The sequence below is a fragment of the Scomber scombrus genome, chromosome 22 (genome assembly GCF_963691925.1).
Source record: "Scomber scombrus chromosome 22, fScoSco1.1, whole genome shotgun sequence".
Taxonomy (NCBI): domain Eukaryota; kingdom Metazoa; phylum Chordata; class Actinopteri; order Scombriformes; family Scombridae; genus Scomber; species Scomber scombrus.
In genome coordinates this window covers 16,841,321-16,860,192 of record NC_084991.1, presented here as the reverse complement: position 1 = coordinate 16,860,192, position 18,872 = coordinate 16,841,321, and the positions used below count along the sequence as shown (strand labels likewise).

General features: G+C 38.3%; 2 protein-coding genes across 2 annotated transcripts; one reads left to right on the top strand and one right to left on the bottom strand.

Moving 5' to 3' along the window:
• Positions 1-344: 344 nt before the first annotated feature.
• On the bottom strand, positions 345-5,437 carry depdc4 (DEP domain containing 4). The gene is made up of 9 exons (XM_062443801.1): positions 5,362-5,437; positions 4,356-4,779; positions 4,067-4,221; positions 3,742-3,937; positions 3,322-3,572; positions 2,920-3,062; positions 2,508-2,633; positions 2,168-2,246; positions 345-1,630 (listed from the first exon to the last, which is right to left on the bottom strand). The coding sequence occupies exons 1-9, from the start codon at positions 5,435-5,437 to the stop codon at positions 1,431-1,433; spliced, it is 1,650 nt and encodes a 549-aa protein (XP_062299785.1). The 3' UTR covers positions 345-1,430.
• A 2,496-nt stretch (positions 5,438-7,933) lies between these two features.
• On the top strand, positions 7,934-16,983 carry tcp11l2 (t-complex 11, testis-specific-like 2). Its single transcript, XM_062444036.1, has 10 exons — positions 7,934-8,030; positions 10,750-10,930; positions 11,289-11,421; positions 12,550-12,670; positions 12,885-13,108; positions 13,396-13,532; positions 13,891-14,078; positions 14,903-15,084; positions 15,233-15,405; positions 15,537-16,983. Exons 2-10 carry the CDS (start codon positions 10,762-10,764, stop codon positions 15,797-15,799), a joined length of 1,590 nt encoding a protein of 529 aa, XP_062300020.1. The 5' UTR covers positions 7,934-8,030; positions 10,750-10,761; the 3' UTR covers positions 15,800-16,983.
• Positions 16,984-18,872: the final 1,889 nt, after the last annotated feature.

The following is an 18,872-nucleotide window of genomic DNA, read 5'->3' as shown; positions in this document are numbered from 1 at the left end:
AACGTCTGAGCTGGATAGGCTGTATGCATGATATGATGTTTGCCTGTATTGTGTATTATTCACTCATAATAATAAAATAAAATAATAAGCTGTATTTCATCTTTGTAGCTGTAGCCCAAACATCTGTCTGTAGGAACAAAAGGAAAAAAACATATTTTTGGGTGGAGGGAAACTTGAATTAAGTTCTCTTATTAGGGAACATGAAGAACCACCAAGGGTGAACTCCACCCTACAAGACATACACTAAAAACTTACAGCAAAGTCATGTTTGAGATCATCAGTTAACCTTTATTAGATGTTATTCCAACAGTTAATAAAGCATGTTTCAGCATCATAAAGTGCATTCTCACATGGTTTCAGTGAACACAAAGAACAGACGATGCTGATTGACATTAGACTTGACAGTAGATTAGTTTTGTATGACAATGGCTTCATCAATTAAAAGAAAAAATCCAACTGAGCCATCACAATTGACCTAAGATAAATTAAAAGCCTAAAACAATATACGTGTTATGCTTCCACCTTCCAAGTAAAAACTAAAGTTGCAATAAAAGGTATATGGTCAAGTTTAAACAAATAAAAACATATTAAATTAACCTGAACTAACACTATAGTACCTTTTCTGTTGTCAGTTCATGTTAGTTAGTTTTTAAGTCTTCCAAGGGAAAGAAACACATCTTTCATACTTCATCTCTAGCTAAACTATGTTTAACCATGTCAAGGTACAATAGTGTCGCTTTTTTTAGTATTTTTCCACAACACAGTCAAATTGAACCAAACCAAAAACCAACAAGAAACAAGACTGCTGTTATAATATTGTAATTCTTCATTTGATATGTAGAAAAATTCACGCTTGATTGAAGTGCACAGCTGTATTCCAGAAAACCACTGATTCATTTCCGAAGCCCCAAACAACCTCAGTTAAATAATGCCCTTAATCATTCCTCAAATCTTTTTGAGGCAATTTTGTATGCTTTACATATATTCTATAATAATGCCAGAACAATCCAGGACACAAAATAATTACACCATCTTTAAACATTATTCATCTGAATGATATAAAATGAGTGTTACCAATGTAACATCTTAAAAATATTCTCTCATTTAATACAAAATGCCAACAGCTGAATCTTCCACAGCTCTCAGACAACTCCTATTTAGGCACCTGATATCTTAGATTAACAGATATTTGATCATTTATGAACTACTGCAAAACCAGTCCCAATTACAGTTAAGTCTGTGCTTCAACAAACAGACTTATATCTCAAAATGCTCCATTAAAATCCAGTGTTAACCCGTCCAGTGCTACAGCACAGTAAGAATTACTTAGGGGGAAAAAATACTTCTACAATTCTACAGTGTAAGCAGGTATTAACACTCTTATCTACAGGCTTTTTTAAGTGCACCTAGGAAGTCAATCAGTACCATTCTCAGAAGGTGCTAGAAAAGTGCTGGAGAAAGACCACAGGGTGATGCTTCTCAAACTGTTTGAGGAGCTTCCTCTTCTCCTTGACAGGCATTTTCTTGTTGGAGGAGATGTCATGAAGAAGTTGCTTGAGGCTCTCCAGAGTGGTAGCCTCACGCTGGTCCTCGTATTCCTTTGGCGTCACCTGCTGGCAGAAGGTGAACGCTGCAAAACATAGTGGGGAAGAGTACGCAAGTGTTCAGCTGGAGCCTTAATGCACAATGTCAGCAAACAAGTTGGAAAGTTTTTGGAGTGGTTCTGGAGCAACAATGCCACCATGTGGCCATTTGTAAAACATTTAGGTGTTGAATTGAAATCCGGCCAAGGTCACTGTATTTTTGTAGCAGATTACCCTCGTTAAACATTTACTAAGTTTAAAATTTAAAAAAAGGATTGTGTAGCTTTGCTGGAGGTGTGTGCTCTCTGGATGCTCTCCAATTTTGGGACAACATTTTTAGGAAGATTAGCAAATAAGCCCAAATATATCATATCAAAACCAATAGCTGTTGAACAGAATTGATATGACCATCATTGACGTGTTTTTACTGTTATTTACATACAAAGTTAGAAGGCTATTTTTGACCAGATCAAAATCTGGGTTAAATACACAATGGAGATAAAAGACAAGTTGTTATTTCATTTGGTGCTTTGTGTAAGGTCAGCTGTTATGTGCAAACTGTACTGGAGTTGAATTTGTCTTACTGGCAATGGAGTCAGGGTCTTTGCCCTGCTGCATCGTCCTCAGTGTTCTCCTCACAGCTTCAATAAGGGATGTCGGAGTCTGTAATCATTACAGTAATTTTGTGAAAGGTTAAATCTATGCCTGTAGGTCTACAGTCAACATTACATCTATGTATAAGACAATTAACACAACATTAAATGGAAGTTTATAAATGTAATCATGAATCTTTTGACTGATTTCTTGCTATTCTGACAAATACACACCATAATAAAACTTAATTTAATTTTTAGGTGATGCAAAACTTCTATACATGGTTGTGAAACCTAAATTTTAAATTACTCTACTAGGGCAGAAGTGTACCTTGAAGAGGTCAGTATGATTGTCCATGAGAAACAGCACCAGGGTCTCGCTCTGGGAACGAGTCAAGTCATGATTCTGGACAATTGCCCTCTGAAAAGTGCGACAGACCAGGGCCCTGTTATCAGTCTGAAAGGAAAACAAAGCAGAAAGTCAGTGATACATTCCAATATATTTACCATCAATCCAACCTTGGTTATAATACTACAAAAAAGATACACTGGAATCCAATGAATCAGTCAAGTGATATACAGCACACATACTGCTTTAGAGCAGTATGGTAAGTAACTCTGCATGGTATTGAACAATTAGTGCAGGAGAAATTACACTATATTTTTCTATTGTTTTCAATAAACTAAGAATCCTGTAAGTGTGCAGAAGAGGCCAGAGCTAATGAAAGAGCCTATTGTGCTACCTGCTTCTGCAGACGCCAGGCATCCAGGTGAGCTGCTGTGGCCATGAAAGCCAGTAATCTCCGGAGTTCGTCTCTCATGCTTGTCTCCAATAGCCGCAAACACAACTGAGAAGCTTTGATGGCATCCTGTACCTTCCCGACATCTGAAAATAAACAAGAGCGGATGGAGAAAAAAATTAATACACTCATAGAAAGAAAAAGTACTGACTTTCGTGATTAGACCAAGACTGTGCCAGAAAATGCATTATGTTAGGTTGGTGCTGTCACTGAAATATGTCTTAACGCTGTATGCACATGCCTATTTTCGGATGTCAAGTATGCCAGGATGTATTGTAAAATTTACCCTGAATATAGTCAAGATGACATACATAAAATTATACAATCATTGTAAACCTGTTTTACCCAGCAAATTCAGAATGGCAACATGTATATCCAAGTAGCGTCCTGAGAGAAGTGGAGCTTTCTCCTGTCCACTGTAGTATTTGGCAATGGTGTCAAAGAGTAGTTTCTTTTGGTTTTCCCTCTGCTCTGCCTGGCCACCGTCTACAGAGTCATCACCACATTGTAGGCTGAGCTGTTCTCCTGCAACAACAATCAGCTGGTCGGGGAAGAGCTCCAAGCAGTCTGCTGCTGCCGACAGCCACTCATCCAACCTGAGAAAAAAATGAATGATGAAAAAGAATATTTTTTACTTATTTTACTGTCACTAATATTTAATTTTCTCAATGTTACGAAAGTGTATTTTAACAGTATTAATTTATACAACTCTAGTTTTATGTCTCCTGTCCAGAAAAGCTTTTAAGTATTAATCAGAGCACTAACTGGGGCAGTTTAAGGGAGTCAGGTAGCTCCCTCTCCAGGCATGTGTTAGAGATAACAATGTCCTGAGTGGCCAGAGTAGCCCTGCAAGCCTGGGGATGAACCTTGGCAGGAGAGGTCAGGATGCAGTCCAGCATGGGCAACTCTATTATCTGCAGCAGCTGTAGCAGCGTCTGCTGCTTCCAAACCTCCTCCACCACTAGAAAGGAGGAAAAACATTTAAGTAAAAGTCAAATATCCACTACAACTTTTTCTAGACACTGCACAATGTCACTCGCACAGGGCACACATCTTACTGGCAATTACACACAGATTAGCTCAGTCTTACCAGCCTTGGACAGAAAGGCAGAAGTAGTGGGGGTTGGGGTCAGAGCTGGAGACATGGATGGTCGCAGGTTGATAGTTCTCAGCAGCCTCTCAACCCTCCTGTCTGATGGTCCAACAGCGAGGGGATTAGAGATCGTTCTCAGTTCATTCAGCCTCCTACAAAAGCAGTTGAAGAATTAACAAACTTCTGTGTAGGGAGATTGGGTAATAATGACAATAATTTTAATACACAAAATAAGATATAAACTAGTGATAATATCAATATCATAGATATTTTAAATAAAATCAACCTGGAGCTCTTCTTCCTCTTTATCTCCAGCCCCTGTGGTGGCATGTTTTCTGTGTCACTACTGTAGTCGTGCATGGCAGAATTGGGCGTTACTTTATATTCCAGAAAGCGGTAAAGACTGTAACTGCTGTCTTCAAATGTCACTTCCTTGTCTCTGCGAAACAGCTTCGTCCCCACTGGTTCAAACACCTTGGCTTCCATCAGAGCCTGGCAGAGTCGTGCTGCTTTAAGGCGAGACACCTCGCTAGAGCAAAACACCACATTCTGCATCAAATAGCTGAGGACTGCATCCACAGCGTCAGAGCCTGTGAAGCACTCGGGATGAACACGCAGATGTCTCCTACAGCGACGCACCTCCACCTGGGTTTGTAGGGCATGGATGATGTTGTGCCACAGCTGGGTGGCACCAAAAGGCCCTGTGAAACCTATTACCAGACACAGGGTTTGAGAAAAGAGAAAAAAACCGGTTGATTATACATTTAAAATTTTATGACAGACTTCATTAAGGTGCAACACCTCTTCAAACTGGTTGGACATTCAATTCAATTAACACCTTGAGAGTATTATTAAAAATGAACACTGGCATGCTCATCGAAAACCAGTGGTGGAATATACATGTGCTCAAATTCAAAGTACTCGAGTATTTTCATTTTATACTAAACACTTCTACTCCACAACATCTCAGATCTCAGAGGTTATTAATTAATATTTTCATTATGAATGACTCTGATGATAATTGTGTATGATGAAAACTCTAAATGCAGCCTAATTAAACTTAAAAAAGGTGCCCAGATTTCCATCTCCATGAAACACAGGTTTATAAATAATTTAAGTGCCAGATATTACCTCTCTCCAGTAATCACGGCGGGGCAATGGAGGCTAATGTTAATGATATATCAGTGCTCGCATATGTTTACACAGCTGTACTTCGCTCCTGCAGCTACATTTACATAAAAAATATATAAGCTAACTTGAATCATATTTAATATTGTATACTCAAAACTTACCATGCTGTATATGTTCTCGAAAACTTCGTGTTTGGCTGTTCAGTCGTCTGAACCGAGGAGTCAAATCTACCGCCATCACCAACTCTCCGTGTGACGTAAACACTTTCCTTCTTCTTCTTCTTCTCCTCCAAATCGTGTTGACAGACTTCACGTTGCTGCCCCCGTGAGACAATAACACGTACTGCAAGCCAGTTTTATTTTTTGATTTATGTATTTATTTATTGGCAAATACAATCAAAAAACTGTTTATATGTACGTAACCGTATACATTCTGGTTACATATAACACAATACCAAGAAAAGTAAATGTATATGTAAAAGAAAATGTACACATTACTACAATTATATATTAATACTAGGGGGATGGGGATTTATATCCAGTTTAAATTGATTTTGGTTTTAGGGAGGATTGAATTGAATTAATGTATTGTTTGATCTCATTGGTAAATGCAATAATTGTATATATCTTCAAAAGCAGGTGCCTCACAAACAGGGTTGGGAAGGTTACTTTGGACATGTAATAGGTTACAGATTATTTTTACCCTATTTAAAATGTATAAATGAATGTAAGTAATGTGAAAATTGCAATTACTTCATCAAAGTAACTTATTCCATTTTATTACTTTTTGATTACTTCTCTAATTTTCTAAAGAATGTTTTCAACTGTTGGGGTAAGTGTACCCATTAAGCCCACCAAAATGTAAGTTAAGATGTTTTTCATGGATACTGACATGATGTATAAGGGAGATTGTTTCTTATAAAGCCAGATTTATCTCTTATTTGAAAATGTATTCATTAATTCATGTAGATTTTGGAATAGAGAATAAAGATATTTTATGAAAAAATTCAAAAGTCTGGCATTGGCTTAATTGTTACTGTGACACCTAAGCCCATGTGTGTTCCAAATAAGGTCCATGTCATGATTTATTTACAAAATATAAAAACATAAAAATAAAAATAACCAAATGTCTGAAGATAACGTCTTTCAAATCCAAACATTTTTTCACCTTAAAGCCATGGATATCTTATGTAGTTCCTTTTATAGTATGCAATGATGTAATGGCATTTTCCAAGGCCTTGCAGACCTAAGCCAAATTCTATCAGTATTGGCCTTCCTTGTTCCTGTCTAACCAGTCTATTGTTGCCTCTGTTGTCCCTTTAGAACTGACCTTTGGTCTTGGTGATGCACAAGAATCTAATCAATATCTTACTTGTTTTTCTCATCATACATGTCTTCTCTTTCATTTTCCCATAAGGACTGTACAATCCTTCGTGTTGGATGATATTTCCCCTTATCTTTATTCTCTATATCTCATGTTGTGGCTAAACCTTCTCCTAAATCTAGATAGAGAGCTGCAGTTTGTGCAATAGGATAGTGAGAACGGCAGAAAAGATCATTGGTGCCTCGCTGCCATCCCTGCTGGACATTTAGAACCAACGCTGCATTAGCAGAGCCTGCAGTATCACTAAAGACTCTTCTCATCCCTCCCACAGCCTTTTCTCCTTTATGGTAAATGGACTGTACTTATATAGAAAATAAAAAATAAAAAAAATAAATGAAATGCCACTGAAATGACTGAAGTGAAGCACTTGTACTTTAGAGAAGTCACTTTATTGGTAATTGATTCTTAGCTTATTTATTTATAATGATTATTAATCATTATTACTCCATTATTAATAATCTTGACTTGTATCCTATTTTTATTGATTCTCTCTTTTTTAAACGAAAAATTAATTCGTTTTCATGTATGCAAATGCACGCGAATGACCTTTAAAGTGAATCTGAATCTGAAAAAGACAAAAACAACTTGACCCTACAATTTAATGACCTTTGATTTTGATATTATCGCTTTGTGGATATGAAACTTACCTAACAAAATAAAAAGGTTACAATACTACAAATATTGATATTTCTATACACAAAACAGGAAATAATACTTCTCCAATACAGATCTTATGTGACGTTTTGATAAAAATAAAAAAAATTCTCCAAATCCTTCCAAATACAACACAAAATAAGCGATATTTCTCCAGAATTCATAGACAACAATATATCCAATTATATTGCATCAATATTACATCAACACACACAGTTTTTGTTTTAAAAAATGTATTTATTTTAAATAAAAAAAATAAAAAATACAAAAAATAATAATAATAATGGAATATAAAATAACAAAAAATTACCCCCCCTCCAAAATAAATAAATAAATACATTTAAACACACACACACACACACACACACACACACATACACACACACACATATACACACAGTATGAGCCAGGTATGAGAAACACTGAGGTCACATCCGTAAACAAAGCAGAGCAGAGCGTACCATTTCAACAAAGGGGGGGGTACAGTGTAATATATACATGGCAGAACAGCAATTACATTTCCTTTCCAGACATTAATATACGCACGCATTTATAGTCGTGTTTGTCAATTTATAAAAACGTACAATATATATGAGAAAACAGGTTGTCGATATCTGCCTTGTCTTGGCCTTTGAACACCCCTATGTGCGAAATAGTTTCACCTGCCTGTTCTCAAACCCAACTCGGGGAACGAAGGACCTTTAAACGCAAAGACAAACATTACAGCAAGAAGACCAATTCCCCTCCAGACCTGAGCTATTTTGGTGTCAGTCTCTCAGGAGACTTGAATGAGGTAAAAGTCGCTTTTGTTTTGCTCGCTTCCCTCTTTTAGCGTCGACTGTCCCAGTTGGTTACTTTTATATTTGATTTGAGTCTCGCTTTTGTTGTGTTTTTGTTTGCGGAAACTTGGGTAATACCGTCGTCGAAAGGGTTTCAACTATAGCATGTGAACTAAAACGTCAAAATATTTCCTCTTCCGTAAAAAAAAAAGAACAAAATGTATGATTTATAGTGGCTTGTCATTGCTAGAAAATTGTTTCAACTAACTGAAACTGACATAAAAAAAACGTTGCCAAAATGTAACAGCACTGACTGTAAACACAGATCGTATTGTTGAGACAGTATAATGTAATTCTTCCTACTGCACTTTTTGTCTCGACTCTAGCATTGGCAAAGGGATACATGTACTATTATAGATGTGCACGGGGTTCTTGTTTTGGTCTGAAGCTCAGATCACGTGTACCCCCTTCTTACGCGTGTGTGGGTATTTTTTTTATCCATGTGCACAGCTTTGTAACCAAAGATTTTCCATGTAGGGGTGAGAGACAGGAAGCTGCAGCCAATAGCGAGAGTCCCTGAGTGCTTAGCCCCACCCTCCAGTATCCACTGCTTTGTTTACATTATGCTGCAGTCAAATCTGGACCCCCTTTGTTTCTGAAGGAGTTACTGTAACCCTACAGATTCCTCACGTTATTGTTCCTATGACATAGATCCAAAACATCTGGCCAAGCCGTATGGGTATTCTTGTAGATGTGTTGTTATGAGCACATAGCTCTCCAGTGCTGTATCTGCCTACAATGCACAGTGTCATATATCAATTGTATGAATCAGTACTAAAGAAAACATTTTTTTATTATCCAATCTCTAAACATGTCTACACTTTTTGGGTTTGTCATGATCAAATAATACATTTTATTACAGTCAGGCTGCATTAAGAAGCAGTGCATGACAGAGTAGGACTAATCCGTCATCGCTTTTCTGGACTGCCTTGCTCCCATCACTCTAGATAATCTCTGAAAATTGGCCTGCTGCTTTGCTGTGACCTAGCTGTCCCATCAAGCAGATGATGTAATGAATGAGTTTTGGGCACAGAGGGGGGTATACGGAAGTCACACTCCTCCCACTCCCCTCACTCCACCTCGCACCCATCCTCACCCCTCGGTGCTATCTTTAAACCAGAGGAACAGCGAGGGAGTGTGCATTCATTTTTGGCTGCAGATAACCGAGAGCATGAGCAGGAACACCCAAGGGTCACCCTGCAGCACGTGTGTCTTAGATAATATTAGAAAGACTGACACCTGCTCAGTTGTTACATTAATCAAAATACAGATACACAACTTTGATACTGAGTTCGCTCCGTTCAGTTTCAGCTTGTATTCTTCTTAATTTGCTCACAACAGTGTGTTTATTTCTTATGCTAATTGATTGATTATATGTGTGTGTTAGAGAGACAACACTTGGACAGGTGTAACAGGATCTTTTGACGGTTGAGAAACCCTTTGTTGTCCCACGTTGCCCTGGAGACACAATTGATCTCAGATGGGCCTCGACACAATGTCGCTTTTTATCCTCAAGGAACACCAGCGTTTGTTTAAACTTAGCTGTGGAAATGGTTTTTGTTTTTTTTTGTGTCCTGACCTTGCCTGAGTATGGTCAACCCCGTGGCAGTCAGCACACATTTCATCATCAAGAGTTTTTTTCCAGTGAATTACCTCATGTTCTTCCATGAGTTTAATAACATGTTGATTGTCTGAAGAGTGCAACGAGGCAGCTATGTCTGTTTCCATGGTGATTGGTCTGCCAGTTGTTTTATTGAGTTTGGCTGGTGTTTTTGTTACTCTCTGTTAACTGCCTTGGCAACAACAGCTATTGCTCAAGTGAAAATGTAATGCCCCCCTCCACCTTTCTCTCACACAAACACACAGGTAATCCAAGGTAAATACTACTTAATGGATATGGAAAGTGATGTATATGTTTTTTTGTTGTTGTTGTTGGGGGGGTTTACATCTCTCAATGTATTGGGACTTCTCTACCCTGTCTATGGTGTTCATCTCCTACTGAGGCACTGATGAAAGTCCTACAAAACAAATACATTCTTTCATATTTTAAAAGGATAAGTACGTTCTTAAAACATCATGGCTCCTGAAACTACAGTATTGTCTTAAGGCGGAGATGAATAAATATGTTGCTTCACACATATCACATCACAGCTGTGTACTGTATGTATTTAAATGAACTACAATGTCTGTCTTGATCATAATGAAGGAATATATCACCCAATGTAATTGCAGGCCTCATGTATGTGCTTTTAAATAGTTTTTGGACAACAATGGAGGTCTATGGCACAGAAGAAATAAGTTATATTAGCCTTTGGCAACACAGACAATACTAATTAGTAGGATTGGTGTGTTGTTGGATTTTATTTATGCAGGAATTCTTAATAAAATCACCAGATGTATCCTTTTACAGGAATTTCTTGTTAAAATGTCAGAGATCTTTTACTGCATTTTCAGATCTTAGATCAAACAAACAACTTTCTTATCAAAAGACTCCAAACAACGAAGGAATGATACCCTTTCTGGTTAAAGTGTTCCCTTCAGAGTAGTAAAATAAACATTAACTCGTGACTTTGCTGAACGGCTTGAGTTAGATAAAGTGGTAGGAAGTCCACTGGCTATCTGCAAAAGCTAGATTTAACAAGATGTGGCTTGTATCCAACTTTCCATGTGCAGCTGTAACCCAAGATGCCTCTTAACAATGAGCGACCCGTCTCCACGTCCAGCGGTGAAGATCAAGGCAGTGATGTAGAATCATCATCGGAGCGCTGCGACAGCATGACCTCGACCAGTGACCTGGACTGCTCCCGTGAAAGCTTCACTAGCGACTGCTCTAGCAAGCATTGCACACCCTCGTGTGAGTTTACCCTCTCACAGTTTTTTTCTCTTCTTTTCTGTTTCCTGCTTTAGCTCGCTGGACAGTATCAGATTTACTGCCTTCATGTTTGTGTCCATGTTTGTCTTCCCTTCTCAGTAAACGCCTACTAGTAGGTTTGGTTTCTGCCCTGTGTCGGGCTACCATTTTGTTAGTGCTGGTAATATTTTAAGAAGTCCAAGACTATAAGCACATTACTGGGAAATCAGTTGAGTATGACCTATTTATCTGAAGTCCCATTCCAGGAATAATCATTACCACTGCTGTCATAATGCAACTTAAGTCAATTTTATGCTCTTGCTTTTTTGTCTGTGTCTAAATTAATATTTGGTTCCCACAGCGAGCCCACCCAAAACCATAACCCTGGACGAAGTCATGGAGTCTGCCAGAGACCTTGTCAATCTCAGCTTTGCCCATGAGATCATCGTGAATCACAAATTTCACCTGGAGCCAGACAGCCTACCACAGAACAGGTATATCAGCTGCATAAAACAAGAGCTATGCTTCTTTGCGATTTGATCATTGTTTTGTAGTAAATTAATAATAAAATACTAGTTTGTCCAGGTTTTTCAATGTAGACTAAATTGGATTTAGTAGTCAAAGAGGGCTATTTTTTTTATCTGTGCTCTGTTTTATAGTATTGACAAAATTACTGTGTATACCTCATATAAAGATTTAGTTACCAAACCCAATTGCTAAATTTGTAAGCTGTAAAATATGCCTGTCAACCAACAACAATATGTTAGTTTAAAAAGGAACATGAGAAAACTAAAATAAATCCAAAGCCATTACTTGAAAAGAGCCTCCTAAATAAATCTGTACTCATTTACTTTACCAATGAAATTGTCAAAAAAACTGATGAATTATTGAATAAGTTGACAGGAACAGGAAGTTTTAAAATCATGACAACATCTACTAAACACAGACTAACTGCATCAACAAGGAGGACGATGAAACGTTTGTTACAAAAAAGCTTGAAATGAATTTAATTGAATTATTTCCAAGGAGAAAATAATCACTTGCGTCTTAAAGTAGTTTTTTAAGAGGTACGTTTTCATATTAAATAAATTCAAGGATCATCAGCCCCAACTTTTGATCAAATTCATCTCTTTGGATCTGGATTGAAGTTTATCACTTCTTTTCCCAGTAAAGAGACAGATAAAGATCAAGTTGTCTTTTCTCCTGTATTCATGGTCTGTCTTTGTTTACCTTTAGCACAACATGAAGTGAACAAAAGAATGAAGAAGCTGGACTGAGAGATGAGGGGAGGAGAGAAAAAGCAATTCTTTAGGGAAAGAGTAAGGAGACGGACAGCTGCAGATAAGATAGACTGTGTAATTTATCACTGCACAGTATTACTGATGTCAGCTTCCAAATTATTTGCCATGCTCAGCAATAAGGGATACTTTTCATACTGAAGATAATGCATGTGATAATGATGTATTACTTTGTGCACCATCCCTACCAAACAGCCCTGAGTTTTGTCCTTCAGTGTTTGGAGAGGTGGGGCCACAAATCCATAAAAGCCCATTTCATAAATGGCCATTGCTCCTGGCAGATAATATGCTCAGCTAAACTAAATCCGCCATTTCTTTTTTTAGTTTATGGAAGATGGTTAGAGAAAATGTCCACAAGGCGTTCTGGGACATCCTGGAGTCTGAGCTGAATGATGACCCACCTGAGTACGGACAAGCCATCAGACTATTGGAGGAAATCAGAGAGGTCAGCACGCACAGTCTGATATTTACAGCCTCTCTGCATTTGTAGAACTGTCTTTGTTCCTCTGGCTGTGCAAAATAAAGGAACATTTTCCTAATATTTATGTGCAGTGTGTTTCGCATGATCCATATTCTCTGCTTTTCTTTTTCTGCATCACCTCACAGGACAAATTAAATAATGCTTCATTAAAATTATGAACATTTTCTTAATTGGACAGATCTTACTGTCATTCCTTAACCCGGGTGCCAATCGGATGAGGACCCAGATCATGGAGGTGCTGGACATGGACCTTATTCGTCAGCAGGCTGACAACGATGCTGTAGACATACAGGGGCTTGCCTCTTACATTATCACCACCATGGGCAAGATGTGTGCACCAGTTAGGGATGAAGAAATCAAGAAACTGCGGGACAGCACAGATAACATTGCAACAATGTTCAGGTAAGATATCAGGATTTAGAGAATCTTTACTGCTGTGTTGTTGTCTCTTCAGTGCTGCTATCTGTTTATCTGCGTATGTGTGACCTCAAACATTTGCCAAGTTGTGATTTAAAGCGTCTAAACATTTATTACTGAAAGTGTATGTAGTATAGCACTGACAAATTGCAGTGAGAGCACCTACTTTACTGTTTGTCTGAGAGAATATATGGATCCTGTGAGTTTTTTTATTTAGCTGTAATATAAGAAGAAAGTAAATTACAACTGGTCTTATTTCTTTTACACCCTAGAGAGATCTTCCGTGTGCTGGACCTAATGAAGGCGGACATGGTCAACTTCACCATCGATAATCTGAGGCCTGTCCTGCAGAAGCAGAGTGTTGAATATGAGAGGGAAAAGTTCCAGAGCATCCTGGAAAAAACACCTGGTGAGTGAACAAGAACTCACTCTTTCTACTCGCTTTTCATACTTTATGTTTAACCATTCCTGTTACCAGATAGTAACAAAATTTGCAACATGCTGCATTACAGAAAATACTTATATGTTTAAATATACCAATAAGATATACAGGCTAAGATTTATAATGACGAAGCCAGAAAGTGAAAAAAAGGAAATAATTAAAATAATTCACAAATAAAAATAGCTGCTGGACATGTGTGCAGCAAAGGAAGTATTGCGTTAAAGCATGAAAATTATGCTTATAATTAAACTTAACCAGTGAAATACACAAAAACAGTATTAAGAATAAACGACTCAACCAGTGTCACTGTGATAAACGTGTTCAGGTGCTTTGGACCACACAACTGCCTGGATCAAATCTACACTGGATGAGCTGCTGCCGGCTACCATCCCCACACAGCAAACTAATGGTCAGGGGAAAGGGCAGCGAGCGAAGCCTGGGCCCTTCCAAGTCCTCAATGCGGCCTTCCTCCACATCCTCACATGGGACTACGATAAGAGCCCATTGCCTGAGGTGACGATATGTTGTATTAATGTTTGTAACTGAGAAAGAGATTTGATAACTTGTGTTTTTCTGTGCTTATTATTTGTGAAATACACATATATTTATTTATGTGTCTTTGGTTGAGTCCTATTCTGTATTGTAAGAAACTTGAGAACACACCAAGAATGTAACTTAACTGATGACATTTTCCTGTCTTCTGGTTATCATGAAGCATTCATTAAGGTTATCTAACTGATGCAGAGTAGCGCTGGCATTGGAATAGGGCCCCCCACTTTCAGGTGTTAGGATTATAAAGTGGTAACATGAAAGCCTGGTATTACTGTCACAGCAATAATATCTAAGCCTACTCTAACATGTTGGATCTTTAAATCCAATCATAATCAGAACACAGAGGACAATGGGTAGACTATTATGGCTGCCACCACAGACTGGTTCAAATTATCTGACCAGTAAAATGACACCAGGCTTCTGCAGAACACACACACACACACACCTCTACACACATCTGACTGGTCGGCTATAACTCAATATTATACCCTTTTTATGAATGAAACATCAGGTCAGCAGGGATCATCATAGCCTCTATTCCAACCTTTTTTTCCAGCAAAAGTAGCATCTTTTATTCTTGACACACATTGCATTGTCAATGCTGCTATGTAACATTAATTACTAAACTATGTGACCATTTACGAGGTGAAATAGGCTACATTAGAGTTCAGGCTGAAATAGCGTCAGTGTGATCATGACTATTACATCATCTGAAGCTGGACTCTTTCAGGCGTCGCTGCAGAGTTGTTAGTTGCATCAATTCTATATTTTGCTTTCCTTATTAGACCTGGATGACAGATGAGACACGTCTCCGAGAGATTCAATGGCAGCTCCAGCAGTGTCAGGCAGTGAATGAAGTGCTGCTCATCGTCTATAGCACTATTGGAGGGCCTATCCAGGGTCTGTCCTCCCTGTCTGACCGGCTGAAAAGGATGACCAGTGTGCTTTTGGATGGGATGCACAGCCCGTCAGTTCACCTTTTTCTATCTTAAATCCACAAACCCTATTTAAACACACAACTGTTGATAACACAAGAGATTATCTACTACATTTGTAGCTGTGTGCGACCTGAAATGGAAGCTCAACCCAGAACTCTTCTCTCTTTTTATCTGCAGAAACTTTAAAATGGAAGAGGCACTAGAGGGTGTCAGTGCTCAGATCTGCTGTGAGCTCAACAAGTCTTTAACAGAGAGGAACTACCCAACACTGACCCCAGCATTACAGGCCACCCTCACAGGCCAGATCTGTAGCATCACCCAGAAGGACAACCCCATCCGCACTTTAGTTGGTAAGATTGAACGAGCAGCAGACACTGTATACTCATGTGAGCCTTACAATATAGATGTTTTCATGTCAATGCATTGTGTGTGTGATACTATAAATTGTCTCCCCTCTCACACTATCGTCATTTCTCTGCAGAGGACCGTGTGCAGCAGTACTTCATGATACTCATCTGTGATCCTAAACCCCAGGCCAAACTTGAACAGGTACCAGCTGGCTTGACTGCCATAAAACCTGAACTAGCATTGATGGGAGCAAAGTTCATCTCCATGGTCAACTACAACAAGACTGTTTATGGACCTTTCTATGCGGATATCATCAGGAAGCTGATGTTCAGCAGTAGCCCACCAGCAACAAACCCTCCTCAGGACACCGCCCAAGACTCTGTCACCACTACTTAAAACAAGAATTTGATTCATGCAGACTAGAGAAGCTTTGAATACTAGACATAGCTGAAGCTAAGGACGTACTAAAATAACTTAGGCAGCACTCCTGCTTTGCTCAGCCAGTGTACTCCAATAATTTCAGTTAACTTCAACGTATTATAAATGTAGTTTTTATCACTACATTCAGCAGTGAAAGGCACTGCAGTGTCAGCATTTCGTGTGACCTGCACATGTTGTGCTAAATGCCATAAAATATGCTCTCCTATGAACATCCACTGCTTCAAACAGGAAAAGCAGTGTTAAAAAGATCAATTTCTGAACCTAATGGTGACCCCCGAGGTTTGTCTTTAATCAAAGTTTGTACTTATTTTGAAGGGAGTGCATATGGGGAGAAAAGGGCAAAACCTTAGTATGTCTATTACATACAGTGAGCTTTATCAAGCAAAGAGGAATAAAAACCATATATTTAGAATAGTAGCAGAGTAGCATTTCAGATTCTTTACATATAACATAACAAAGTTATTTATCACTGTTAAATGTTAAGGTTTTTTTATAGTTTACTATATAGTGTGCTGAAACTAAAGTAAACTATAGGAAGAATTGACAATAGCAAGTGCCACCTTTTACAGATATTAATGCAAAACATGATAGCCCTTATCCCTTGGATTTAGTCCTTTGATTGCTCTTCCTTTTTCATCAGCCAGAAAAACATTCTGTATTTTTTACCTTTTGATCCACTGATATTCCTAAACAGCAGAAAAATAAAGTAGAAGTTTAAATGTTTTGGATTTTGATTTCTCAAAGGAAGCAATAACTGTTGTCTGCATGAGTAGCTTTGTGTTGGGTTTTTTGTCATTTTAGTTTTTACTTGAGCAACTTGTTGGAGTATTTGTCAAATGTTGTATGTTCAGTATTTCTACTTATTCTCTGCCCGTGGAATATTTGTTATACGGATTTAGTTGTTATTTTTGTTACATTTTGAGGTACTGTAGTTGTTACAGTATTGCTGTGTTGGCTGTTAGAACCCATGGAGAAATGAAAGGTGCTGAATTCAAAGTGATGTCCAAAGTGGACCCAAAGATGCACAAAGAAAAGCAGTTACGTATTTTGTAAAAGTTTACATGAAAAATGTGGGAAGTTGTTGTTCTTTTCTTCTGTACCACAACTAATATAATAAAACTTTTAAAGGAAAAACTAAATTGAGCATGTCTTAACAAATTTGGGGGGCAAATTTGATGTTATACAATGTTATACATTCTATGTTGACTTGTCAGCAATGATGTAGGATTACTCAAAATGATAGACGGAGGAACAACAAATGGTGAAAAATATTATGGTAAGTGATGGTTACATCTAAAAAGAAATAATCTGAAAAACAGGTATTTACTGAGACAGTACTTTTACTAATTTATTCAAGAAATTAAATTAATTTGTGTCACATATTCACATTAAAATATTTTTAGATACACCCAAATAGTTCCATTTGATGCCACGTGTTACATTGTACTACTACACACCCAAATATGTCTATATGTATATATTAACCAAATTCAGATTTTATCTAATCTTTTCTTAATATAATAACAATAATAATAATAATTAAAACTGCAAGCAGTGTCGAAGGGCCCTCGCACCCCCCAGTTTCCCCCCCAACTGTAACGCGCGCCGTACGTGCACGTTGGTGCGTGTGGCAGTGGCAGGGCTGTCAAAACTGGCATGTACATGTCTTTGCTCCTGTGCCTTTAATTGAACATTGTGTGATGCGGTTAATGTCTCCACTAGATGGCAAATTATGACCACAAATGAGTCTCGGTGACTTGTCAGCACAAAGGAATGTGGGTGAAGGGCCAAAAAATCATCAAGATTGAGCATTTTTGCCTGGATGGCCGACTTCCTGTTGGACTTATGGTATGGGTCCAAGAGGCTTTTTTATGCGTCTGGACATAATACATAGGCGTTGTCGATTTCATTTTTCTATGTCAATGTAGAAGGCGGGGCTTAAACTTTGAAATCTTCCAGGGGGCGCTGTGGAGTCATCTTCTCACTTAAAAATCCCATACTTTGTCAGTAGTCAATCTGTGTGACTGTTGAAGTATGTGTACAATTTGGTGAGTGTAGGAGTTTGGTAAAATGTACAAAATGGATAAAGGCATTAGGGGGCGCTATTGAGCTGTTGTGCCACGCCTAGGGGCAATTATGGTCTCAAATGAAAGTGCTCCTGAGTGTGAACCTATGTGGGCAATTTGGTGATTCTGTGAAGACGGGAAAGTCGTCTAAACTATGTGGGAAAAACGGAAAATTGACGCAGGAAATGCACAATAACTCACTTCCTTCCTTGAAGTCGGTCGGATAAAATCCCTAGGACAAGTTCGTTAAAATACTAGGCGTGGAAAACGCCAAAATCGCACATATTTTTCAAAATGGCCGACTTCCTGTTGGAGTGACGGCATGGGCACCATAGACTTTTTTGTGCGTCTGGACATGATACATATATATACCAAATTTCGTTCATGTACGTCAATCTGTCACATTTTTATATACGTTAGGGGGCGCTATTGAGCCATTTTAGGACGGACATTTTGGACCATAGAATAAAATATCTAATTTTTCGCTGGGTCTGATGTGCGTGCACATTTTTGTGAGTTTTGGGGCACGTTTGGGCTGTCAAAAAGGCGTTTGTTTTAATTAATAATCTCTACGATTACAATAGGGCCTTCGCACTATAGTGCTTGGGCCCTAATAATCACTACGATTACAATAGGGCCTTCGCACCTGTAGTGCTTGGGCCCTAATAATAATATATGTAGACACATAGGTAACAAAGCGTAATATACTTTGCAGGTTCAGCAACAAGCTGATAGTACAGTTGATCTATTTATGGTAATTGCATTATCAGTGCAACTCTGTATTGTGGAATAAACAACGTGCGCTCATCTCTTGCTGTCACCAGGCAATACTGTTACCTTTAAATGCAGTCAGGAAATCTTGCAATTCATTATTGCAAACAGAAATGGACCCCCAAATTTTGTCTAGATGTAATCATTAGGAGGCTGTCAGCATTAAAGCTGTGTCAAGAGTTTGTAAGAAA

Coding starts and splice junctions, on each gene's coding strand:
- depdc4 (XM_062443801.1), bottom strand. CDS start 5,437: ATGGCGGTAGATTTGACTCCTCGGTTCAGACGACTGAACAGCCAAACA. Junction 3,573..3,741: donor GACTCCCTTAAACTGCCCCA/GTTAGTGCTCTG, acceptor TTTTTTTCTCAG/GTTGGATGAGTGGCTGTCGG. Junction 2,634..2,919: donor CCTGGCGTCTGCAGAAGCAG/GTAGCACAATAG, acceptor TTTTCCTTTCAG/ACTGATAACAGGGCCCTGGT.
- tcp11l2 (XM_062444036.1), top strand. CDS start 10,762: ATGCCTCTTAACAATGAGCGACCCGTCTCCACGTCCAGCGGTGAAGAT. Junction 12,671..12,884: donor TATTGGAGGAAATCAGAGAG/GTCAGCACGCAC, acceptor TTAATTGGACAG/ATCTTACTGTCATTCCTTAA. Junction 15,406..15,536: donor CCCCATCCGCACTTTAGTTG/GTAAGATTGAAC, acceptor ATTTCTCTGCAG/AGGACCGTGTGCAGCAGTAC.